Source organism: Ammospiza nelsoni, chromosome 3 (assembly GCF_027579445.1).
Source record: "Ammospiza nelsoni isolate bAmmNel1 chromosome 3, bAmmNel1.pri, whole genome shotgun sequence".
NCBI lineage: Eukaryota > Metazoa > Chordata > Aves > Passeriformes > Passerellidae > Ammospiza > Ammospiza nelsoni.
This window is the reverse complement of record NC_080635.1, coordinates 60,618,569-60,645,002: the sequence shown is the minus strand read 5'-3', so window position 1 is coordinate 60,645,002 and position 26,434 is coordinate 60,618,569. Positions and strand designations below refer to the sequence as shown.

Sequence of the window (26,434 nt, the reverse complement as noted above, 5' to 3'; positions counted from 1 at the left end):
CATCAAAGCTTTTCTTGTTTCTGTCCCATTGACACAGAAAGAAGATAGTGTGCCAGTGCCCCCTTTATAAATTGTTTTCATTTTGTTATTCCCAGCTCTGCTGGGTGTGGCAAATACTCCCATTTATCTGCAAACATCTACTGCTATCTCAGCTGACATCTTGTCAGAGCCTATTTTTCCTTTTCACACCTAACTCCAAATTTATTTGTGTGACAGCTTCAGAGAAACCCTGATGACCTCACAAACAGGCTGTCATAAGATGTAAGAAATCAGAGGCTTTAGAAGAGGGACTGTACTCTCTCTCCATTTTTGTTTAATATCAAGAACTACTAGCAGTCTTCTAGCCTGTTATATTCCCTTACATTTCAGGAAGCTTAAGGCCCCCTTGGGTAGTGCCTTTGATGAGATATTTTCTTATTTAATGTCTGGGATGGATTGAAGGAGCTTAATCCAGCTGCATAGATAGAGCTATTTAGTGGCATTTGAGATATCATAAGAGTATCCCAGAAGCCTCTGGGAACAGAATAGGATACTGGACCTATGGGAAACACACACCTCTCTGAATTGACAGGTTAAGCCATGCAGGATACCTGGGGGCTTTTTCATTTCTGTATTCAGCTAACTGAGTTGACAGTGAAGTCATACATTCCATGAACAGCACTGCTTGAGACTGGCAAGATTTCCAAACTTAAAGATCTGAAAGGGAAAATTTGCTCTTTGGTCACTGCCCCTGGGAAGACTAAAATAGTGCTTGAGCCATAAGCTCTCAAGGTATGCAAAGCAATCATCAGCTCTAACCCCATTTCCTTCTCCATCACCTTTCACCTTCTGGCAATCCTTTGCCAAGGACCAGGAAGGTCCATCTTTATGTTTCTTCTGGCTCCCCCAACTCTAGGGCCTTTCCTATTACAACTGGCAGGAGGTGGTTTCCCTCACGGCCTGAAGAACCATAAATCAAACAAGTTCTTAGGGCAGAGGAAGGGGGCTTGATGCTAATAAAATAATGAGACCAGTCAGAAGAAGCCACTGAATGGCTGCTTTAGCAGTAATCCCCCCCTTGCTGCAGAGGGGAGACTGGCTTGCTTTTCTTATGTATTTTAACAGTGTAATCCCCCTTGTCATGGAAAGACCTTCCATTTGCAGCAGATGAAGGTCATTATCATTACAAAACACTCTCCCCTGGATTACTGCAGCTCCAAGATATTTGCCTGACTGTGGAAAATGACTGAGAAGGATTCTCACACCATAGCCATAAAATTTGTTGTTTATGGAGGATTTCCTGATAAAACTCTGAATATCCCTCAGACACAGACTCTCAAATTAATGCCTGCCAGGCACAGTCCAAGCTTCTTTCCCTGGTGGTGCAACCTGATGGATATTTATAGAGAGCATCATTTAAATAAATCTCCTTTAGTGACAGACAGCTCTAGCATGGTGCTTACTTACCATCATCCTGCCCTGCACTTGCTCAAGACCTTTCATGTGATGCTAGTCACTAGAAAAAAAAGTAGCTACTCTTCAATCTTGTTTGAATATAATGCTCTGTAATGAGGAATACATCAACAGATGTTTTAAAGAAACTGGAGGAGAAAGCCAGATGCTGCACCTGGCAGCAATGCCCTGCACGGGAGCATACCCTGCCGAGTGTGCTTGAGCTGCTTTTGAAGAAGAATGCCTGGCTGGAAGGTGAAGGAGCTTGGGCAGTCCCAGGGGCAGATATCATCCAGCTCAAAACATCACAGGAAGATCATCCTGGCAAGCAGCTGGATTTTCACATGAAGAAGTAAAAAGATTGGTTGAGGGTTTTATTAGTAGTAATAACTTTATGACTCTTCTCACATAAAATAAATGCCAGCTATAACAGTGAGACATTTCTGATCAGTAAACAATCTTTTTATCAGTTTCATGCCATTAACACTCCAAGACTGTACTGACACAAAGCATACATGGCAGGGTGACAGCTTATGGCTGCTCAGAAATAAAGCTCGATGCAGAAGTCAGCCATGTGACTGGTAAGTAGGTCATCTGCTGGGAACAGATGTGCTCCCTCATCTGCATAGCTCTGCCAGTCGGCTTTAACCTACAATGCCCTAAATGTCCTACTCTGCCTGTCTAAAGGAGAGCGTGGTGGCCCAAGGGGACTGAGGATCCTTCACTAATTATTCTCCATAGGTCGCCTTAACCTCGAATTAATTTCCCCCCTCTTTCACCTCAATTAATTTTGATGTGTTGGCTTCACACAAGGCTGATTCATTCTTCCAGTCTTGGAAAAGGGATGAAGACAAGGGGATCTGGCTAACAGTAATTTGAATATAATTTGAGTTTGCCTGTGGTCTTGGCTTCTAGATAAAATGTTCATTTTTTGAGACTAAGACAGTTTAACAGTTTCTATTTTTCATAGAGTAATCAGTGCAAAGGATTGGCAGGAAAGTGCCTTTATGTGTGTTCCTAAATGTACAGAATGAAAATCCCCACTGCTTTTGTTAAAAATAATATGAAACATTTTGTTCCATTTTGCAGATATGTAGTGACATAAATTAGGATCTCAGAGTTAGACATCGCTGCTTTCAATGTAGAAACACATTCAAAACTAACTTTTGATTCCCTCAAATTATGGAATACATTCTTAATCCTTAATAGGGCCCACAAGTGTTGATTCTTGCATTTATATTTGCATTTTGTCTATAAATATATGTTCAGGATACAGGGAAAATGAGAGAGAAAGGAAAGTTGTTTAGAGATATTCAGCATCCTCTCACCACCTTTAAGTTTTACCGTTAATTTGCTTACAACATTCAGGCTAGCAAAAAAGGCCTAAGCCTTTAGAGGAGATGCAATATTTGTCTTTAATTTCTAAAGCAAACAAGTGTGACCAGTGCTGGCTTCAGGCAATGCAGTTAAAGAGTGGTGATTCCTGGTCTGCAGAAACACAGCACAGAGCAGTTACACCCTCTCTACAGATAAATGAAGTTTAGCAAGCAGTCCCTACAATGAGCTCATAAGACAGAAAAAGCCCTTCTCAATGAGCTCATAAGACAGAAAAGATCCACGTGTGCCGTTTCCAAGCTTTAGCAGATAAAGGATGGCTAACTCTTGATGTGCACACAAAACCAGGAGCTTATAATTTCTTCTTTACTGGGTGCGAGACTGTTTATTGTTTTGCACCAAAGTCACAGGTTTCTCACTTCACACAAGCTGCAAACTCTTCAACTAAAGCAGGCAAGAAGGGGTGTGTTTATTCCTGAACATATTAACCCAAAGAAAATAAACAGAAATCACTGAAATTTCTAAAAGCCAATGCAAACATGTATTTGCATTTTGTATGGGAAACTACAGCCACCTTCAATCACAAGGGCAATATATGCAGAAATGCATCCAATAAACCGCTCTTGTTCCCTAAATACAGGGTCTGGTAAACAGCAGGATGAACATGGATAAGCTAAAGATGAATATCTACTTACATAACTTCTTTATCACATTTGTACAATTGTTTAAATTTTACCATGTTTTAATTTCAGTGCAAAGAGGTGTGTGCAGCATTGGCAAACCTGGAATCTTAATGAATTTATGGAAGTGTATAAATTAATTAGGTTGCTTACAGGACAGTGATAACTCTCTGAATTCTCCAGCTAAAGGAATACACAGCAACTGCATGCACAGATTCGTAAACATGCCCATGTATATCACACAACTACACAAACAGATTTTATGTAACAAATGTGACAGTAGGATTTTTGTTACCAGCTCACATACCTCTTTGCATTCTTATTTGTACAGAGGCTTCAGCTAGTAGACATAATTCTCTATTGTTTTTTACTCTAATTGAAGGTATACAATCAAAAGCAGAATAGAAACACTACATTTAAAAAAACAGACAGTATTTTCTGTCCAATTTACAACTCTAAATGACAACAAATGTGCAAGGCGTCCAGTATCAGGTTTAGCTCTGCTGTTGATACATAAAAAAGTCAAGGGTCTAGCAACATAAGAAGCTCTACTCAAAATGAGTTTAAATGGGATGAGATCAGTTGTCCCCTTTACTGGCTGGTAGTCTTATTGTCAACAGAGGAGCTGAAAGGCTGAACTCAGTCAAGCACCAAAAAATCTTACCTCCACCTGCCCCTGGACACCATCAAGAGTATTTTCAGCAAAAGAAGATTTTCTGCTCTGTCCCCTCCTGTGGCCAAATTTGCATTTGTTCCTCAGGACTTGCTCATCATCCTCAATGGGTCTCCGAACATATTTGAAACGATCTTTAAGGGCCCGTTTCCACAGCAACTACACGGGGGGAAAAAATAGCTGTCATTACCAGTATCTGTCAAGAATTTGCCCCAGCCTAAAGCAGGTCAGTTTTTTTTAACTAACTCTACAAAAAAGTGTTTGCCATTAAGCAGAAAAAGGCTCATAGGGCAGCACCACTGTTGGCTTCAGGATGGAAGGAAACAAAAGCACCTGTGGTAAATGGCTCTACAGCAACCAACAGCTGGGCTAATGGCACTGCTGGGGCTTGCTGAGGACAACAGTAATTGAATCTAAGGGTTACATCTGTCCTAGGCTACCGATGAAACTGCAATGTTGTCCCTTCCTCAGCTCTTACTTTATGCTCCATTCATGACATTGGGTTGTGAAACTACATAGCGAAGCAGATCAGCTCACAGATACAACAGAAACTGCTGTAGGGTTTGGTGATTTGTTTTGGGGTTTTTTTTAGTTTAGTGTGTTATTTCTGCCTCTGGCAGTATCTAACTGGTTGCACAGTTTCATGATTATTGTGTCTAACAGAATGGGAGTGGGAAAGACACAGTGTGGCACTACCTTTTGCTGGGAGTCTACAGTTATACTGGATCAAGAGTATGTTTAAACTGAACTCAAAACTGCTGAATTAAGACAATCATTTAAATAGGTCCTAGCATTTCTAAGACACCTCAAGGTGTGTAAAGTGCAACTTAAAGGCATTTCTGCACTGCAAGCAGATGCAGGTCCTGTTTAATGCAACCATTCATCACTCTTTGGCAGTCAAAGGCAGAGCTTACACGGCCACAGTGCTTCTGTCACCCTCTTGTATTTCTTTATTCAGTTATTGAAAAGTCACTGCTGAAAGTTGTAGGGATGGCAACTTCCTCATGCATCCTTAAGGACCAATGGCCATTGGCATGTGGCCCAAAGCTGGATGTCCCATGGCAGGAGCTAGCCATGACATTGACACCCCAGGAAGCAATTTCTAAGCAAAGGCTGTTCAACACATCTGCAGACAAAACCTGCAGTTTTGTCATTCCTCAAAAGCACTTGCATATTCCAGCTACTGGGGACTGTTCAAGAGTCAGATGGAAAAAAAAAATCAGAAAGTGACTGTAAATTAAAAGATGTGGAGGAATTAAAATATCTGTTACTTTGTTTTCTAAAACTGACTCCAATATTACACTCACATAATAGTATACTCAAGCCTGCCCCTGGACATCACCAAGAGTCATGCTGACCCACTGACATGCTGAAACACAATATAAACAGAAGAATGATTACCCTACATTTCTTACCAAAATGGTGTCATTTATTAGTCAAGGCCACACGATATGAAAGGCTAACTTAGTGTAAACCAGAATTCAGTAGAAGTAGACTAAGTAGTACAGTATCTCTCTTTGCAATGAGCTGGACACGCCTGCCCTTCTCACTCACAGGATACAGATGAGAGGGTTTCTCAAGAGATGGTGGTGAAGGCAGTGTGACCTTGCATTTCTCCTTCCCAGCTTACTGTTCCCACTTCCCCAGGTTCTAGCTGACCTACAGGCCCTCAATCCTAAAAGCAAGACCTCCATTAATGGTGAAAAATTAGAATGGAAGAGCTATGAGACTACAACCCCTGTGGTCTCTACTTCAGCTCTTCTTGAGCAGCCCTGGGCCTACCAGGGCAGGACTGCCCTTCCTAAGGGGACACTCTCTGCCACCCTCATAGGTGCCCTTACCAAAGAATCTTTTCACAGCCAGTCACAGTTCAGCACCCAAGAACTGGAAAGAAAGTATACAAACTATAAATGCATACTAGAAATGCCCATCAGCATTTCTAGTATGCAAACTTCAGGCTTCGGGTTCTGCCAGAACAGAAGCCACATCAGCACTAACCTAAAGATAATGACTAAAAATACAGTACAACTGCTCACTCAGTCTTCTCACAAGGCATAGTCACTGCCTCAGGATGAGTATTACACCTCAGCAACATCTTCAAAAGCAGTAAGGTGACTACAGGCCTTGAAAATCCCACTTGTTGTTCACCTGAACCATTAAGGTCCCTAAGTACATTTATAGTTCTGGCCTTACGCATTTTGATGCAAATACCTCATCATTATATGCTTAGCAAAATTTATGCCTAGCTTGCTATTTTAAGGTTCCTAAGAAAAGCAAACAAAAACCTTAGTTTAATGCTTCTTTGAAGTGTTTAACAGATGTTACAGTATTTTAAAACATGATCATCCCAGAATATATTAGCAGCTGACAATTTAGGCATCCCTGTAGTTGAGCTTCACACAGCTTCTTTCTTTTGAAAATCTTTATTTGGCTAGAAGATGTTTTTGCTTATTCTTTCACATGAAAGAATATGCTGACACCTATACAAGGCTTTAAATATCCCACAAAGTTGAACACTTTCATTCTCCAGTCCCCCCAATAAATTAAGAATTTTAATTTAATCTATTTCTATAATAGGATTGTCATAAACTTAGGCAAGTCCCCTCTCACGCACCTATTTCCAGAATGAGACTGCAGGCAAGTATATTTATGTGGTTTCCCTTGTGGGTAATGCATGCTCTAAAAAGGATGCTTTTGTTACCTTTTCTGAACCAACAATTTTATTTTCTTATCATTTTCCTGCTCTCCCCAGCTTCCCCCAAACACCACCCTGGGAAGGTTTACCTTTCTGGTAAAGGAGTGGGAGGATTAGCCTGTGTCTATCTGACATAGGAGGGAAAGGATTACACACAGATTAAAATCAGTAATTTACTAGCAAATAATCACTTTGTGTGCAGCAGTTACATAAATGGGGCATGCCAGCAGTGGCACCCTGGTTTTCACAGGCACGAGCTCAAGGGAGCTGCTCATTGCAAAGCACAGCCAAAAGGGCAAGTGGTGTGGAGCAGGGAGCCCTCTCTCTCCCTTCCTCATGTCATGTTTTCTTGGAACCATATGATTTTCAAAAGGCTGGCTGAAATGAAATGGAATAAGGCAGATGATTCTTTCCAAATTGTTGGGTTTAAGCCTTGAAAAATGGACAAGCAGGGACAGAATATCTTGCAAGTTCTCAAGAAACAGTGTCACGCCAATTTGCTTTTGACTGCTGTGTTTATGACCTTCACTTTTTCTATATAAATTATATGTCTAACTTAATGTTGTACTGGTTACAATACACACCACAAATCTAATAAACTATTCCATGATTAAATGAAGAGTTTTATTTTTTTAAAATGTCATATGTTAGTTTAGGATAGCATTGTTCTGCAAGTAGAAGTAAATACCATGGGAAAATTTCCTTATGTAGTCACTTTAAAGCATGCTTACCAAAAGTTAATCTTGGAATTAATTTAATTCCAGATACCTCACTTCTTAAATGAGTTTTACTATTAGTAGAAATTTTTTTCTAAATCATTATTTAGAATTTTAGATAATTCCTAATCCTTGCTTCTAGACTGACCTCACAAATAACATTCTTTTAAAATTCATAGTACATAAGTGGCTTATTCATTACTTTATTTGTAAATGAATTTATTTAGGGTCATAATCATTGTCTTGACTATATTGAATTGGATACTCTTTGAAAAAGGAATGCACAGAAGCATTTTTTTCATACTGCAAAACTAAATGGGGAAATTTTTAACTGAGAAAACAGAATTGTGAATAATCTACTAATAAACCTTGAAACAACAAACTTTTAATGATCTCTCATTGCAAGAGTATGAGATTGAAAATATTAGACTACAGACACACATGGTTTAAATTATTTGTTTAAAATAATTTAGAGGTGTAAATAAGTATTTTGGGAAACAAAATTCCAGTATTTCGGAAAAAATCCCTACAAAAAAATCCCACAAAAAAAGGGAATGTTTAAAGTTTTGCAAGTAATTTTTCTTTCCTGTCATGAAAATTATGGTGGTAATTTAGGTGCTCTTATGTTTTCCTCTATGTTTGCCAGAAATCTTTCCTTTTCCCACTTGTTAATTTCACTTCATTTCTGCAAAAATGTTGCAATAAAAGTGCTGACATTTACAGTTCAAAGCTTCCCCATCCATGCACATCAATAACATCAAATTCTTTACATTCTGATTTTCTGCACTTGGCCAGAAGAACACGTTAATTCTGGAATCCCAAGATCCCTCCTGGGATGAGTTTTCCCTTTCCTCCCCCAGGAAGCCCAGCTGCCCGCCCCTGCCCAGCCACACAGGCATGCACCCTGGCCAGGGAGAAACCAAGAGCAGCTTCTGCTGCACCTTTCTGGCAGCCAGCACACATCCATGTCTGGTGAAGGGCTTTAAACTTCAGGCTTGTGAGTTAAAATTAAAATCACACCCACCACTGGCAGACCCTCTCAGGACATCTCTTTAAGAACTACTGCAGCCTTCTGCAGAACCCAGCAAATGCTGTGGCTGCCCCTCCACCCCAAAGGCTGAGAAACTGCTTTCCTTTTAAGCATAACTTTAGAGTTAAAATGAATCTAGGAACTGAGACCTGGCACAGCAATAAATAGCAGGCAGTAAATGAATTACATTAACACTACAGTGATATAGAGCATTTTACATGGCAGAAAGATAATACTCAACAGCAGAAGTGAGCTCCAGCACACCAGAGAGAACACAAAACTTGGTACTCCAAACTGCAGTCAGCCCTTTTGGTTTCTAAATGCATGAAACAAGTCATAATTTCTTTTCAAAGTTGTAGGAAAAATAAGTCCAATAATTGAAAACAGACTTGTTGGTATGCTAAATGGTCCCCAACGACTTTACTGCACTACCACCAGCCCAGCTGAATTGCCATGTTTGGTGTCTCCCATTCTCTAGCTTTACAAGACACAAAAAGGAGGTGATTATTTCTCCCTTCCCAATGTTGACACCAAAACCACATTATAACAACTGCGTCCCCAGAAGTTTATATATAAATGCTACTTAACAAAGAATGTAAGTAGCATTTTTGCTTGAAATATCACTCTCATGCTAGATTTCCTTTCTACATTTAACTATCAGTCCCCTTTTTCTCTGAATTTTATTGATGGTCAATTTCTTAAATGTTTTCAATGTACTATTTTAAAAACTGTAATAATAACTACAACTGTTTAATTACTGTAGATAAACAACTTAAAGGTATTCAAAACCTCTCAGTAATCAGTATTTTATCTCTTACATTTTAATACTATTATCAGGAACAGAGGACAACAATTATACTCCCTTAATAGCTGGAGGAGTTTGAAAAGAAAAGTCTATAAAATTTTTGCTTATTTTAATTGCTGAAGAGCCTTTCAAGGAAAAAAGACTTGTCAAAATTTTTTTGCTGTTCATTTGCTTCTTAAAGGTATATGAATTCAATTTTACTGCAAGTCTTGTGATAAATACTTATGCATCTATTGTAGGGTTTGTTTTAAGCTGTTACTGTTGTAACACACAACTGTCAGATCAAGAAAAAGGATGTATTTATAGTGCTTATGATCAAGAAGGAAGAACAGAGTGCCTAATGGTAGGCCCAACAAAAATATTAATTCATTCTCACACCCTCCTCCAAATTTAAGAATGCATATACCTTTTGAGCAGTTTTTCCTTTCTCAACACAGGCAATAAAGAGGGGCTGGATCAGAAAGTGGCAGACTAGCAATACTGCAAACTGCTAATTCCAGCTTCCTTGTTTACTTATTGCAGCTATTGCCAGAATGCTTTCTAGTATGAAGGGGGGGAAAGATCAAAAGATAAAGACCAATCACTCTGAAATCTCTCACATAACTTCTGCCAGCACCAGTTCTGCCATCCCTGCAGCAAGTAATGACTATTTACCGAAGAACAGGATTATAAGGAGTTTCCCTCAGCCTGTGGTCCTTCTGCAATTAAAGCCCTTTGAAAACCTAGCTTAAGAATCTGTTTAAAAACAGTTTTTAAAAGTAAAAACTAAAAATTCTCTTTGGAACAAACTGAATATCATTCCAGCTCCTCATCCTAGAGGGAGCCAGAGGAAGCCACAGCATTACTCAGGACCCTTCCCAAGGACCACCATTGGGGTATTCAGAGCCATATCCTGATTAAAAATGAGGACAGGCTGTTTCTCTCTGGTCCTTTTGCTCCCTCTCTTCTCTTTGACATGTGTTCATTTTCTTTAGTTCCTTCCCTTCAACAGTGCCTGGGCTCAGTGGAGAACTAGAATAGTTACCCTTAAGCCTCAGCTTTTTTATTTATTCCCCAAATTATTTTGCTTTCTACAGTAATGGCATATGAGATATATGTGAGTCCCCTCTGAGGCTCACAAGCTTTTACAAGATGGTATAAAAGTATCATATGGCAAAGCAATGATGTTAAGTGAGGCAACCACTGTCCTCCAAGACCACAGACAGATATGCTAAATCAGAAGTGAGAAAAATGTAGTTCAAATTTAAATCATCTCCTTCCACTGTTTTCTACTATTTCCCCCAATGATATTCCAATATTTATTTTAATTTTTTTAAAATTAGACCTAGATTCCTTAAACCACTGGTATTACTGCATGTTATAGTTTCATATCTAACACACAAACAATTATAATACATTGCAAGAGCATCAGTCACATATTAATCCTCACACAGACAATTTTCTAAAGAGCTGGCTTCTTAGGTTTTAAAAATGGAAAAAAAATCAGATTTAATTTTATCCCTGGGCAGATATCAGCCCAGAAAGAAAGACAGGTCTGCATGATCTCATGGTAGCTTTGAGGTACAGCTATAACTGCATTAATCTTTAATTGACAGAATCAAATAAGAATGTGATTTGCAAAACACAGCCAAGTGTGTGTACTCTGAATAGAGCCAGCATATAAGAAATTGAAATTGATTTCCTCTGAACTAGATTATTTTCTTGTGATTGATTATGTGGGAAAAGCTCACAATACTCACAAAGCCATTCCCATCTTCATCAAGGAATGGGTATGCCTGGAGCAGAGCATTGACAACAATGTTATATTGCTGACTGTTCGGATACCTGTGCAAACAAGACGGAGATAGAAAAGAAATACATGGTTTTCTAGACAGTATTCAACACTGGAGTCTATTCTGGTCTAGATTAAATAATTTCTGACTATTTCTCAGGCAATCAGCTGCCCTCCAAATAACAAAGGGCACAGCTTAAAGGCATGAAATCTTTCTATTGGTTTCAGTAGATGTCAGGCCCTTAGCCTCTTTTATTTAAGCAAATATATTAGAGAATATCTTTACATCCATTTGAAAATTTATGTCTGCAGACAACAGGTCTGCCCCCAAATAAAGGTAATGGTGTTGACTTACAGTGATCCTTCCAAGTATTTTGTCATGTCTGCTTGTAAAAATTCAATAATTCTTATTCTCATACTGTGATCAGGGCATTTTTTTTCTGCTAATATGCACTTGACATCGTAAGGGAAGTCTGGCAAAACATAAGAACTTGTCCACTGCAACATCTTGTGTCTCACAAAAAATGATTTCAGGTTTTTTCTGTAAAAGAAAAGATTGTATTATCACCATCACATCTTTCTTCTATGGAAATGCGGGCAGGAGGGAAAGATAAATACATGGAAAAACACAACACAAGGGAAAGTTATTGCTATAGAAATTCAAGGCCTGCTGTCTTTGTTTCTGCATAAAGAATACCTACAAAAGCAGTGATCAATACACACAGAGTGAAAAAGCAGATGTCAAATATGGAATGTTATAACCAGGAGACAGTAGGAGGTGCTTCCTAACTGAAAGCAAAAGCAGAAGTCAGTGGGGGCTTGCTGCTGTTGCAAAACACCTTTTTCTGTCTTAATTTATAATGTTTCCTCTCTAGTAAGACAAACAGCTTAATTGAATAAAATACTATACATGACATTATTTAAGACTGTCCTCCCACAGGGGAAGGCAAGGAAGGGATGAAGGCAGCTATCATCAGCTCATGGAAACAGAGCAGACACAGCCCAGCAGCTTCAGTCACAAGAACACCATGACCACAATTTACAGAAGTCACACCCCAGCTGGGGTGAACTTGAGGCAGGTTATCACCACTGGCTGCCCAAACCCTAATTCTGAAAGAACACAGGGAAAAGTGGGTCCCAACAACCAGTTATCATCTCAATTCCTCCTTGAGCAGGTTGGTCTCTAACTCTCAACCTCTCTGACCTGTTTATGCTGCCACACCACACTGGCATTTTTTAATGTATCTTGCGGGCTATCAAAAACTCTACATCCCTGGTATAACTGCACCAATGCCAGCCCTACCACAAATGGCAATGCAGTGCTGAGGAAAAAAAATATATATAGCTTCAGTACTGTGTTCTGCTCCCAGCATCAGTAGAAGTACTCAGCACTACCATTCCTCCATGCAAAACAGGCACAAAATGGTCAGCACCGCTTTCTTCTCAGGCTCACCAGACTCCATGGGACACAGATGGTTAACAGTAGATGCAAAGGGCAGTGAAGCTCTGTTTGCACTTTGCAGTCTTAAAAGAAGGCAAAGTTGTGCAGGAAGTGACAACATATCCACATAGACACATTCATGTCCTTTTTTGGTGATAAATTAATATACAAATAGGAAAATAAAACCCAGCTTGGATTCGGAAATCACTTGGAAATCCCTCCTATGCAAACAAAGTGCAGATGTTCAATGTAGCATCAGTGAGAGCTCTGCAACCTTTAAGTTTGCATCCTGTACCTTCACCAACTTTCCTGATGGAAGTGATGCACAGGCTGCAAGTTACTACATAATGTTTTCAGCATGCTACCATTTAATATAGCTCAAAAGTGGACAGAAATTTAAAATTTACAGTACTTTTCATCTAAGCAGCACTGAAATTCCTTTTGTTGGTAATACCACTGAAGCCAAAAAGTAATTTCAAAATGAGGGGTTTATAGCAGGTTCCATTTGGGGACACTGTACTACATTCAGTCACATGAGAAAATAAAATTTTCTTGCAGTTGGGATAGCTAATAATCAGGGAATATGACAACTCTCCCATCCACCAGGCCCTTCAACATTTGCCATGGCAACAAAAATACTCCAAGTTTCACTTATCTTCATGTATCTCACCTAACAAAAATAATTCCTTTCTCTCTAAACAAAATCAAAAATTCCTCTGGTCTCCACAGTGTGTGAGATTAAATATTTTACTAGTTTTAGCTGGACTCATGGCTGTTGGGAAGTCATGTTAAACATGTGCTGTAATATTTCACAATGAAATACAAGCTTGTTTGAAAAGAGACACAACTCCACATAAACTTTATCCTCAGAAACACTCACATGCAAACTTGTTTAACTAAAAGGACAGTTGAGTTCAGCTGTAATGCTGTCCTCTACGATCACAAGAGATTTTGGCTCTACACATAAATCCCAGTGCACGTACAGTTTTGAGATTTAGGTACAAATACATGTAGCCTGTTTCTGCTCATACCTCTTCTAGCTAACCTGAGGCAGAAATCAAAATCAAATTACATAAAAATCTTGAAATTGCAAAAAAAAAACCTCATGAAAATCTCAAAATCTCAAGTTACATCTTTTCCTGTCTCTCATTTCTTGAGGCTTTTGATTCTACAGCTAAATGAATCCAATGGCTAGCTAAGGCAAAACTTCAGTGTCCCTCTTTCCCTGCTGTCACACGTCTGAATTATTTGCACCCATTTCTCACTGGTACTAGCAACCCTGCAGCAAGTTACAAGGAGCTACAGTGACAAAGTTCTTAATTATTCTTTTCATTTCGTTTTCTCACAGTTTAAGCCCCCAAAATGACTTCTCATGCAGTGAAACAAATACCAATTCAGATGAAGCAAGCTGGTCTCTCTATGCTTAGCCGCAGTAAGGAACTGCATCCTAAGAGGAACCTCCTCAGCAAGGAGACAACTACTCACATAGCTTTTACCACTCAGCTTTTGTAGACTGCCACTTTAATGTGCTCAGTCACAGTCCTGTCTCACACAGCTGTTTCCTTCTTTGTCTCCATTGTAACCTTACTCTGCTCATGCACAGCGTGTTTACTGAGACATGAGGCTATAAAACAGCATTATTTTGGGAGGAGCCGTTTATCTCCTTCAGAAAAATGGAAAAATACCTCACAGCAAACCAGCCAACAAAACAAAAAAAACAAACACCAATAAACCTCACAAAGAGCCCTCAAAGACCCATCTATTTGAATTATATAACCCCTGGCATCCCTAATCCCAGGGAATACCTTGTTTTACTGCCAAAAAGACAAAGAGATTCACATTTGCAGTGTCACCCAGACCATTCAATGATTGTTTTAGATTACACTGGAGAGAAGAGTGGGGAGTAAACACAGCATCATCTCTCCAAGTTCAGTGCTGTGCAACACCACACAGACACACAGAGCCACCTGCATTAGCTGCAACAAGTCAGTAAAAATAATTTTGGTATCAATACAGACAACTCAATCAAGATAGCTGTATACAGTGCCATAGATATTTAGAAACAAGATCAAATACTAAATCATAATAAGACTGCTGTTTTTAAGCTTCCTGTTAAGAAATATCTATTTTGATCATTTAGGGGAAAATGTGATTTAAAGGTCAATTGAGCACACACAAATGTGCTGTGTGGCATGAGCTTTTCTTATTGTCTGCTCAAGTCTGTGAGTCAGGCACCCATTGCTCTATCTTGCATCAGCTCAGATCCCATTTAGTCAGAGGACATGGCAGTTAAGAAGAAATTTGCTGACATCAATGGGTTGTTCCCTTTTTGGTATATCCACATAAAACTCAGCACATAGGTGAAGTCTCAATAGATTCCCACTATTCACAAATAAAAGTCTAACCTTTCACATGTCCACATCACACATCAGCAAGAGACTCTGATCTGAAGGTATGTAGCCTGGAAGTCCATGTCAACAAATCCAAGGAAGAAACAGAGGAGGAAACAAGGAACATGCAGATGTGAAAGAAAGGAAAAGTCTTCAGCTGTAAAAAAATTCCATTTCCCTAATACATGTATAATATGCTTTCAATTTTATGACAACATTCAAAGTTGCAAAGGCTATTTCCATCAAAAGGAAGAAATTATGACAGAAGATGAAATATTCAAAAACTTTTCTTCCTGTCAATAGTCAGATAAAAAGGGCTCTATTTTTTTGTTCTCAGTTCTGATATCTGTGCCTGAAAGATCCTCATGCCATTCTCTTTTAGTGCTTCAATGTCATTTCCAACTTTTGAGCACAAATACAAGGTTTCCCAGTTATTCCCTCAAGCCTGGGATTTGCAGTCTACCTAGTGCTTGATGATGGCTTCTATTTTTTAGTTCCCACTAAACATAAAGGCAGGTATCCTTTAGACTGAAAAAGAAATTACCCACAACTTCAGCAAGGCTGGGATGTGGGAGCTGTGAGATGTGCCAAAGATGCCCATTCCCCAGAGCAGCTCCCACTTCAGCTTCCCCTGCAGAACCCATTCTATAGAAACCATCATGTTCAGTACGACTACAAAGTTACAGACAAAACAATTCTGCTTCCAAAAAAGTTTGCAAGATGCAGACGCAACCTTCTTCTAGAAGAAGTCCAGGCTTTTTGATGGCCTAAGGAGATACATCACGCAAGGGAAGGCTTTGCCCTCTCACCTTATGCGAGGGCAGCAGCTGTGGGTTGCAGAAAGGGAAAATAAAAATGCTGTTTAGGGAATCAGACTGAAAAAAATGCCAGCTAAATCCAGCCATTTAAAAGAAACAGGGTTTATTTGTATTCACCCCTGTAAGATATGGTATACTGTATTGTTGTTGTTATCTTATTGTATTTCATATTTCTGGAGTCCCATCTTAAAGTCCATACCTTCTTGCTGGTCCTATTATGCAGCTCCTCTCTGCAGCACAGTTCCTCATGGCTTCCACAGGGGCTCCTCCTGGGCTCTCGACCCAACCCCCTTTTATCCCAGAGCCCTTCATGAGCTACAGCTGCTACCCAACCAAGGATCCCACAGCTGTAGCTCATCCAGAGCAACAGGACCCACCTATCTAAAACATAGGACTCTCACTACATATATATATTCACAAGGACTCCTTTATAACAATACATATATTCAGGCCCCTACACTGTATCCCAAGAATTGTATGGGTTTTTGGAATTTTTGTTGTGCTGTTGTTATGACTTTGCTAGACCTTACTAAGGCAATGCAATTAGTGTATTTCGCAAGTCGTTTTTAAGACTTGCTAATTTCTGGTGTGGAAAAGACATAGCAATTTATTTCTTTTTTCCTGTAAACTTCTGTGGAAGACTCACAGCACCATGTCATTAAATTCAGCTCTGATGACCTGAGGTGCTCCAAAACTATGAGTCCTGTTGTCTTGACTTTCAAAACATCGAGGCAACAAGAACAGACAATAGCTATTATTATGAGTCTTCTAGGTCTTTTAGTTTAGTATCCTTAAGTATCCTGCTGCAATAACAGAGACATGAAATGCTGACTTAAAACAAAAAAAATGTGGCAGAAATTCTTGCATCCACATGAATTAAAAGCCTAAATTTAAAGCATCACCCTCAAGCCCTGAACAAACCAAACCAAAACTCACAGATAAGACAGGTTTCATGAAGATGTAACAGCAATTGACTTGAAATTATCAGAAATCATAAAAATGAAAGTTTTTCTGGTATGTTATACTAAAGGTACAATCAAACAGCATCTGACATCTGTACTTCTGAACAAAACAGGCAGTACTTCTTGCCTACTGTTGACCACTGTCAAAGACTTCATATGATTTGCTTAAGTCAGCTTTTCATGTCCTTATGAGCTAACTGAAAAAAAATCATCAGAATTATTTCTGGTATATGTGACGCTATCAAAAATAAGGTCTTTGCTTAGAAACTAAGAAACTCTTAAGCTATACATTAAGAAAAAGCATAAAAAGCACAGTCCTGCTGAGTTTTCATTGTAGGATTATAGCTACATGTGTTTGTATATGTATGTTTTATATAAAAGTAATATTTGCCCTCTTGTGTAAATAGAGCAAAATCATTTGAAGTAATTAACTCGATGACAATTTTTCAGGCTAGCTGCTCTTTTTCTCTTTTCCTTTTAAAATTTTCCTTTTTTTTTTTTTAAGCACAAGCATAAATACATTTCTGATAAAACACATCAAAAAGATGAATAATACTGATGTATAGGGAGGCAAAGGAAGGCGCTCTCTAAAGATCTTTAGAACAACATATCATAATTAAAGTCACTTCAGATGCAGCTACCCAGCAGTCAGGGCAGTTGTTGTAGCCTGACCAAAAAAGATGTGGGACTGGCCTAGTTAAAGACATTTCCTCCACTGAGGAAATGAATGACCCATGCAGGCCATCACGGCCATCTTAGAGATGGACACCAAATTTGTAAGGGCAGAGGTAAAGGTAATTGTAAATCTTCCAGCTGGTTGTCCTTGCTATCAGCTCAAATTGATGCAGGCAGCAGCACCAATATTCTGTCAATGCTGACAAAAGCTTTATTGGTAGCAGGCCCACGTTTAGCTGAGCACTGACCACATCTCCCAAACTCACAGCAAATAGGGAAGTTCAAACCTGTTGAGGCTGGCTGGAAGATCTGTTATCCTGCCTGTGCTCTGAGAAAATTACCCCAAGGCATTCAGACAGTAAACCTGTTACACAGCACTCAAGAGCTACAGAACATGTTTTTATAGAAAAAATAAATGTACACATAAACATGTACCAGGACATTACTCTTGAGGGAAAACAGCTGGACCGTCATAGTGGAAACAGTGAAAAAGGGATACAATGTCATTTTGCTAAGCAAATATGTTGAGGAAAGGCAGACAGGACACATAAACCAACCAATAAAAGGTTGGTTTTCCACAGCAGTATCAGGCATTTACAAATAATAAAAGCCTCTGTCTTAGCAACAAGATAAACCCCAGGCTGTCAGGAGCCATAAAACTGCTAGTACTCCAGTACAGAAAAGCAGGACTATGGGAAATGCATTTATTGAATTGTCCTCTGTGTCTATCCTTTTGTCTTCACAGACAGTCACTGCTTCAAGATTAATCTTCTTGGGATATTACCAAAAAGATGGGCTGGTTTTACTTCTGTCGTTGTGTCAAAGCATTATTCCATTGCAGTAGGTTGCAAACCTCATCTGGTTTAATATATGCCCAATTTCAATACAAGAAAACAAATTATACAATTGCTTCATCCAGTCAGTTTTTGTTTTTCTGTTTAAACAATTTTCTTTGATATTTTGGTAATATTTAGTAATATAGAAGAGTGCATTTAACACTGTTGTTAGGACTACCTACACAGGAAACACAGAGAAACTTGGAGCTAATTCAGCAGCATTAATAATCCATAAAAACATCCACGAATTCGCTTCCAGCAAAATCATACAGTTACTGAAGCTGTGGCTCCATGAATCTTCTGAGAAAACAAAGCCAAAAACAAACCACAAAAACCCAACACCACAGACAAATTAAAACAAACAAACACAAAACCAAACAAAAATCCAAAACCAAACAAAAAAAACCAAAATCAACCAAAAATTTTAAGTTTTTCTTTTCAGATGGCATGAAATTAATAAGGAGACAGAGGCTGTAAGTATAATCCTGGCCAAGTAACAATAATTTAAACTGTGCATTGTGAAATGGTTACTCTGATTTACACAATCCATCTTCAACTCTTTATACAGCACAAGGCAAATTAATTAAAAATTAGCATCCTTTAGAAAAACGGGCAAAATACTGCAGGATAATATTAGTGGTTTATTCCAAGGTTTCAAGTGATTTGGGTTTGTTTGTTTGATAATAATGCTGACAGGACCTTTGGAGTTTTTGGGATGTTCTTTTAAAAACAGAAGTACCAGGACTTTTAAAAGCATTAAATCATATCTACAGGGGAGAATGGCAGGGGGAGAAGTTGTAGCAGGTGGAAATAAAGGGGGATAATGACAAGCAGACAAAGCTTTGGAAACACAAAAATAATTGCCTTGAAAGAGGAACAGGGCACTCTTTCAACACTGCCTGCCCATCACAAAGAAGAAAATCATGGATAGGAGGGAAAAAAAAGAAAAAAAACCACATCACATTGTCTTGCCTCCAGTTTCTAGGTAGGCTTATTTTGACAACCAAGGAAAATGAGTGTGCAAATGGAAAAATGGAATCAGCATGCCTACCTTGCAAAGTGCTATATTTAGGATGCCTCAAGCACACAATTTATTGAATAGCCATATTCCACTGTGTAATGACTAATTTGTCAGATTGCTGTTGAAAACATACGTAAAATATGATTTTTAAAAATCAGATAAATAAAGACAAACCTGTATCTTGCCTTCTGCAAGAGGTAACACAAAACAGTGAGCAAGGACTGAGGATGCAATCACACCATCAGGCTATTTCATTCAGTCAAATAAATTCCTGTTCCTGTTGTTTTTTAAATACATGTGGATATACCTGAACCTGACCTCCAGTAATTAAGATTACTTTTATAAAAAGTATAAATGAAGCAAGATGAAGTGTTTATGTAATTTTCAAAAGGCAAGGAAAATTTCATTAATATATTATAAACTCACTTTTGCTTTAGCACTCTGTGATCAATTACTCCTTTTTCATTTTCATGTGAACACAGATACTTCTGCTCCATAGGGCCAGAAGAAATTAACACCTGTCTGTCAGTAGCCCTAAAAGAAAAAAAACAAAAATCACTCTCAGGTCTTGTGCAGCTTATAGAAAAGAGGATGTTTAGGGTTCTAAAATGCCAGTGGCAGAAACAGAACAGAAGTAAAATCAACATATCAAATATGTCATGATTTTATATGCTCATGACTCTTAATCAATTTCTCAGTTCAGTTATCAAACTAACAAATTAAAAGGGAAAAGGTAGAAAGTTCTGCCTGCTTATATTCTAATTACTACACAGTTACAAATCCCAAGAAAATCAGACCTCTCAGAGTTGCAGGGTAACATCCATCTTCATAATCTGGCATCCACAAACTTCTGGGAAAAACTAACCATTGCAACAATTAAGGGGTGAGCTGAAAGAGCTAATTACACAGCATTTCAATACATTTCTATTTAGCTAGAATCTTGAAAAATTGTTTTTTTTCTGGAGGTTAAGTCAAAAGCATCAAGTCAGCTTTGCATTACTCCAGCCACTCTAGAAGATCTCCAAGTTCTTCCTGATCTTACAGTTCCTGGCCATTTGCTCCAGCTCATCACTAGGAGCAATAACTCTAGATACCCACTTTGCTATGAGCCAGTCCACTACTTTCCATTTAACCTTTGTGTCCACTTCTCTCCCTCCTCATACTCGTTATTTCTTGTTTTGGTAAGTGTGTTGGGGAAGCCAACACCAGAAGTTTTACCCCATACTGGGCAAAGGCAGAGCTAAGAGAGGGGATACTGTTATGCTGCCAAGAATTCATGGCAATCATAAAACATTAATTTTTTTCCTAACCTCCTCTCTTCAGAACATCTGAACTCTAAAGATGCTCTAGAAATTGTTCCAGCCTCAGTTGCACTCAACACACAAAAGGCTGTTATTGGAAATGACATTTAAGTTTGCCATATTTATAAGGGGAGTTCTCCCTTTCCATGAAACAATATATTTCAGCCATGTAGTTAAACAAAACACAGAAACCCTTCAGTATATTCTCTGTGTGGCTCTTGGAAACAATTGATTGTGAAAGTGGAAGGCAGCTTCATGTTTACCTGGTAATGTCTGAGTTCCTCATACACACATAAGCAGTTTCTACTGTGGGAACACTTCCACTGAACCAGTGACAGACACAGGGTGCTATTTCCATGTCCTAATCCAAACTGCTGGAGATGTGAACCACATTCTAATTAGCCAAATTTTTTACTTCCACACAGAAAGCGTTCAGCTATTGCACTCTAAATTCCATGTCCAGCCAAGGACTTTGTTTCTGTTTCTGTCAGGGAGGAGAGGTCAGCACAATCCATACACAGTCACAGGATGAGCCAAGGACACCAGGATAAAGAGGTGGCAGCCAGGAGTGCACCAAAAAACACTGGGGATAGCATTTATATGAGAAATACAACAGGGAAATGCTGCTGACAGCTCTGGGAAGCTCCACAGTGACTTCAGCTGACCCAGAAAGAGACTGTGATGATGATGATTTCTTCCTGCCCTGAGCAATGCCCTCTCCACCCTGTCACTGGTCCTGGCAGGGCAAGCAAGTTCTGGGAACAGGCCTGACTGAGAAATAATTCTGCAAAACAGAAAAGATGGTTGGTTTTCACCTGGGCTCAAGCACTGCATGATAGGAGCTAGGAGCATGCAAACTCAGATTTCACCGTTGTTCTCTGGCACCGCAGGAGGACCACACACCCAGCTGTGGATGCTACAACTGCAAATCTTAACATGGTTTCTCTTCTCACTGTAATTCAACCTAACATCAGGGAGCAATGGAGGAAATGTGAGTTCACATCTACTGTGAACTACCAGAACTGTGAATTTTACATTAGTTCAAAACGGTGTCTCGTAAACTCAAGTCATGAGTCGAACTAGATCAAAAGAAATTATTCTTACAGGATTTTGTTCAAGATGTACCGAACAGACAAAGATAATTTTGAACTACATCACCAAGAAAAGCACTGCAGTGTTAAGAAAAGAGAGTCAGAACTATCTGCATATAAAGATACAACTTTCAGTTTTGTAACAAAATACTCTTTTCACTATAGATGCTTTTCCATAATTTTATACCCAAAAATGCACAGAATATATTGACTTTTTACTCGTCCTAAAATACATGACTGAATGCATCTTAAACTTGCTTGGATTTTATTCTGTCTTTCTTGATGACAAAAAATATTTCAGGAACAGCAGCTCATTTACTCAATTTCCCTGTAAAGAGAAGGATACCAGCAGCTTATTTTCCAGGAAGGAGACTAGATAGGGAAAGATTTTAATGTAAACTATATTCACTAAGATTTGATATTTTAAGATTTTTTTTGGAGTCTGCAGAACTTCACAGCAAAGCTGTTGCACTGATGCTACTGCAACTGCATGCTCTTTGTGGGACAGCGTGGCTTGACCTGCAAGAGCTGACAAACAGCCACATCTGAGACGCAGTCTATGCAAACACCCCTGACAAAGTCAGAAAGCTGAATATCCAAAGCAACATCCTAACTGCCCTAAACATAAGGACATGCTTTCTTCTGAACCCCCTGCTGAAATCGTGGTATATCCACTGCTGTACTTTGGATGAAGTACAATATACAGAGTAGTCTTCTTCAGCAGACACCTCTACCCCTAAAGAAGGAGCTTCCTGTAACTCAAATGGACAGGCCCTTGGTGCAGAGAACTGAGACTGGCTGTGATCTCATACTTCCGGCCTGTGATAAATCTTACATGCTTTGACTTGGTCTTCTTCCTGCAATCCCCTTCTCTCCAATGGTGTAAGAGCATTTACCTCAGGAGTTTCACAAATACTTCCACAAGGACAAGAGGATCTTTCTCCCTGTGCAGTTTAGTTCTGCTCATGAGCTCAAGTTGTTTGGAAGTAACTCTTATCACTGTTTATCAGGCTTTTGTTTGGGCTGTTAATCACCTCAGAGTGCACAACCTGGACTCCTTTTGGATGAAGGCAAATGCTCTGCAGTTCTAATCCTCTGGGATTAATCCTACTGTGACTAATGCAGCCTTAATGCTAGAGTCCTTTCTTTTGACAAAAAATGCATTTTGGATCCATGGCAAGCTGCTCTCTACAAGCCAGGATTTTTGGGTTTTAAAGAGACCACTTGGAGGTCAGGATTTCTCTTCTCAGCCAAGACATTCAGAAAAACATAACCCTGCTAGACTTACAGTAGATCAGAATGGAAGTAAAGGATGGGAGAATCAACAAACCTCTCATCCAAATACACCCAACAAAAACACTCCACAAACTCTGCCCCTTCCTCCCTTCCTCCGCTAAGAAACCCCAAACAAACAAAGAAAACCTGCTCAACCAAGAGCCAGAACATAATAATTGAGGACAATCTCCCTGGAATCTGTTTTCTAAAAATATATCTAGTTTCACAATAAATTTCAATAATCCACTATGGAATTATTAAATGCTTATATCTGGACCAAATCCAGAGTTTCCTTTGATAAATTGACTTTCAATATACCTGTGACAATTACTATCACTGGCTAAATCATTATTTTACTCTAAGACTGGCAAGCATTTAAAAGTAAGTTCTTCAAAAGGCTAATATATTAAACAGAGAAAATCCTAGCTCTAATGAAAGTTTGACAGTGCTTCATTCAAATGAAAACTGGCTATGAAGGAAGTTTAAATTAATTAATGGTGTGGTTCAGGAATGTCGATGCCCTGTTAAAAACCACAAGGTAAGAACCCAATTTTACATTTCACATTTGTTACAGTTACTGAAAATAAAAAAAAAACCAGGTACAGATGAAGAGCTAGTAAATGCCAGTTTTAAAATGCCATGAAAAGAACACAACTATATCCAGACTGATATTTGCTGTGCCACGAACAAACTCACCCACTGATTACTTCTGGAAATTTTTGAGAAGCTGTTTCACAACAGTATGTGAGGGATTCCAGCCCACTCTTCTGTTGCTGGTATTTTTTAATCAGGTCCATCAGCACTGCCTGGTGCCCAATCTTCTTCACCAGCTGCTGCACCATACGATCATTAAGAGCCAGAAGAGCTGCTCCACTTATTTCTTCTTCTGCAGATTGAAGAGGATAAAATCATTACTGTAAAATATCTTTATAGTTACAGTTACATTCTGTATGCCTAAAAACATGGTGATGGAAGATGGGTCAAAGGGAAGGATGCTTTGTACTGCTGACAGTCATCTTCAGCTGTCACCATCCTTTCCCAAGCAGTGCCAGGAGTCCTAATCACTGCCCAGATATCTTCCCCTGACACAGAGCCAAGTCTGAAACACACAGAGGCAGAGGTGACAATTTTAATGCTGTAAATCAGGCCTTGCTTGAATCACAAGAGACTGTTGCTTGCTAATGAAGGAAATAAAGCTTTTTAACAGAGTACACAAGAAATAGACTGTTCACATTACAGTTTCTTGTGCACTCTTCTGTAGAACATAAAACATTTACACACTACATTTGCATTATTTCAAGAGATTTCTACAACATAAAATAGGCCCTGGCAGGACTTTTAAACTGCCAGCTCTGATTTGAGGTGTGTCTATTTATATATAGGCTTAATCTCGTCCCCCAGGATTTCTCAGACTCTTGTAACAAATCTGTACACTTATGTTGATTTATCAGATCTATGTCAGGTCTGACACGAATAAATTTCTATAAAAGTCTGAGGTTAGCATATACACACATGCCCCAAACCAAAACAAGGTAGGCAGTGCCAATAAAATGCATAGCAAGATATACTAAACAAACAGCACCACCCCCCCAAACAATAAAAATGCTTACCACGGAACTTAGGAACTAGTTCTCCTAAATTTCTCAGTTTCAACCAGTTGCAGACTTGCTCAACTGACCAACTTTCCATCTTCAGTTGTTTCAATGCTAAATTTCCCTCTGAAATGAAAATAGGGGATTATTTTTGTGCTGAGCTCTAAGCCAAACTCCAACATTTCATAGCAAAAAATGCACTTAGCAAATAATATATCTACATGCTCTGAATAAAAATAGTGCTAAATAATCCAGCTAATGTCTGTTGTAAGTGGCAGTTTGCTTGGATCCCTTTCCTCACCTTCTTTCCCGTCTCTGGCTTCCCTCCGTTCTGAGGCAGCCTCATTCCTTTTAAAACAAGACCTGCTCCGGTACCATTAACACCCAGGTTTCCACACAGAGAAGAAAAAAGGTGTGAAATTCACCACCACCATCAGGCTCATCAGGAAATGGCTGACATTTTACAGAAGGAAAAAAAAAAAAAAAAAAGCCACCCCACCACCAGATAGGAGTCTGTCACATCCATGCTTACAGTCAGTCAAACACTTTAACCCCCTCTGCACCGCCTGGCAGGGCAGGTACCCAGCAAATACTTAACCCTGAATTACCAACAGCTAGGGACAAGGAAGGGGAAAGGGAGGAGGCTGCTCCTGCTGTTATTTGCTGGTTCCTTGCTCCAGTGGTACCTGGGAGGATGCAGCGGGTGCCCTGGGAAGGCAGAGTCTCTGGGGCTGCTGGGACAGGTGCATCCACCCTCTGGATGAATCCTGCACATACCGTGTGTGCCCCCCTGCCTGAAGGACTCACTCGGATGACGAGGGTGTGCAACACACCCCAAAACCACCAGCGACCTCCCCAGAGGAGGATTACTTGTAAAGGCACAGCTTGTTCCACACTGCAAACTTCTCAGCACAGCAAACTCTCTCTGAGGGGAATTTTCTAATTATTTTGTTTTGGCTCTACTACCTAAAAGAGCACCAAGTGCTCCACAGCCATGCTTGCAATCCACAGCAAAGCACTATTGGAGTCCATTTTTCAGACAAGCATATAAGTGTCTGGCATTGTGGGTCAAACATTTTTTTCCATACCCTGAGCCTCCAGCAAATTCCAGGCTAACATGAGGATTCACCCTCACAAACCTCATCAGCATCTGTGCTCAAAAGAAAAGGGAAAAAAACCCGAAAACAACTCCTTGAATAAAAAAAAATTCCATTCTCATCCTTCAGCAGCAGAGACCCTCCAAAAGACACACACTTCAGCCTACACTCTTATGCCTGTCGACTTCAGCACTTAGAAGGGTTAAATTTAAGAGGAATGCCTTTCTGAATTACATGAGTGGGTTTAATTTGATATGACAACAGTAGCCATACAACTCCTCCCCCAGGCTAAGCAACAAGAACAGGGTGTGAAAAGTCATTATTTGTTGAGAACTCTGGTGTAAATTAAAAATCACACCTTTCTGTCGCACTTCTTACTTCCTTGCAAAGAGTAGGGCAGAAAAAAAAAGTCTCCAAAACTTGAAAGATAAAACCGAGTGCAAAGCAGAAAGATACTTCCCTTATCAACCAAGCAGTGTAAAAGGAGAGAGATACATTTAAATGTTGGAAAGGTCACTTCTTCACCCTATAAGAAGACTAACACCCTAGAACAATTCTTCTAAAGCAGACAGGCAGATACCGACACTTCAGAAAGCGTCAAGCAAACTCTAGTGCCATGCACAGCAATGTGCACATTTAGCCCTGGGTGGCTAATTCTACAGCAAAATGGCCACTTGCACATGGAAATGCAGGCTGCACAGTTTATTGAGGGAAGTGATGATAGCTTAGAGGCTGTTTTTTTAAAAACAAGATTATATACATTAAGGGTCATGAAACATCAATACCTGAAATGCTTCTC

The 26,434-nt window shown here is 39.3% G+C and overlaps 1 protein-coding gene across 1 annotated transcript in view; it reads right to left on the bottom strand.

Annotated features, from left to right (window-relative positions):
• The window catches only part of SAMD3 (sterile alpha motif domain containing 3), a 35,760-nt gene extending 11,101 nt beyond the window's left edge, over positions 1-24,659 (bottom strand). The window contains exons 1-6 of the mRNA XM_059468900.1: positions 24,557-24,659; positions 23,643-23,832; positions 19,706-19,813; positions 11,492-11,677; positions 11,105-11,189; positions 4,111-4,278 (exon numbers count right to left, since the gene is read on the bottom strand). Of these exons, the coding sequence (XP_059324883.1) occupies positions 4,111-4,278; positions 11,105-11,189; positions 11,492-11,677; positions 19,706-19,813; positions 23,643-23,832; positions 24,557-24,635 (816 nt within the window). The 5' untranslated portion in view covers positions 24,636-24,659. The remainder of the gene's footprint in view (positions 1-4,110; positions 4,279-11,104; positions 11,190-11,491; positions 11,678-19,705; positions 19,814-23,642; positions 23,833-24,556) is intronic.
• Between the last annotated feature and the right edge of the window lie 1,775 nt (positions 24,660-26,434).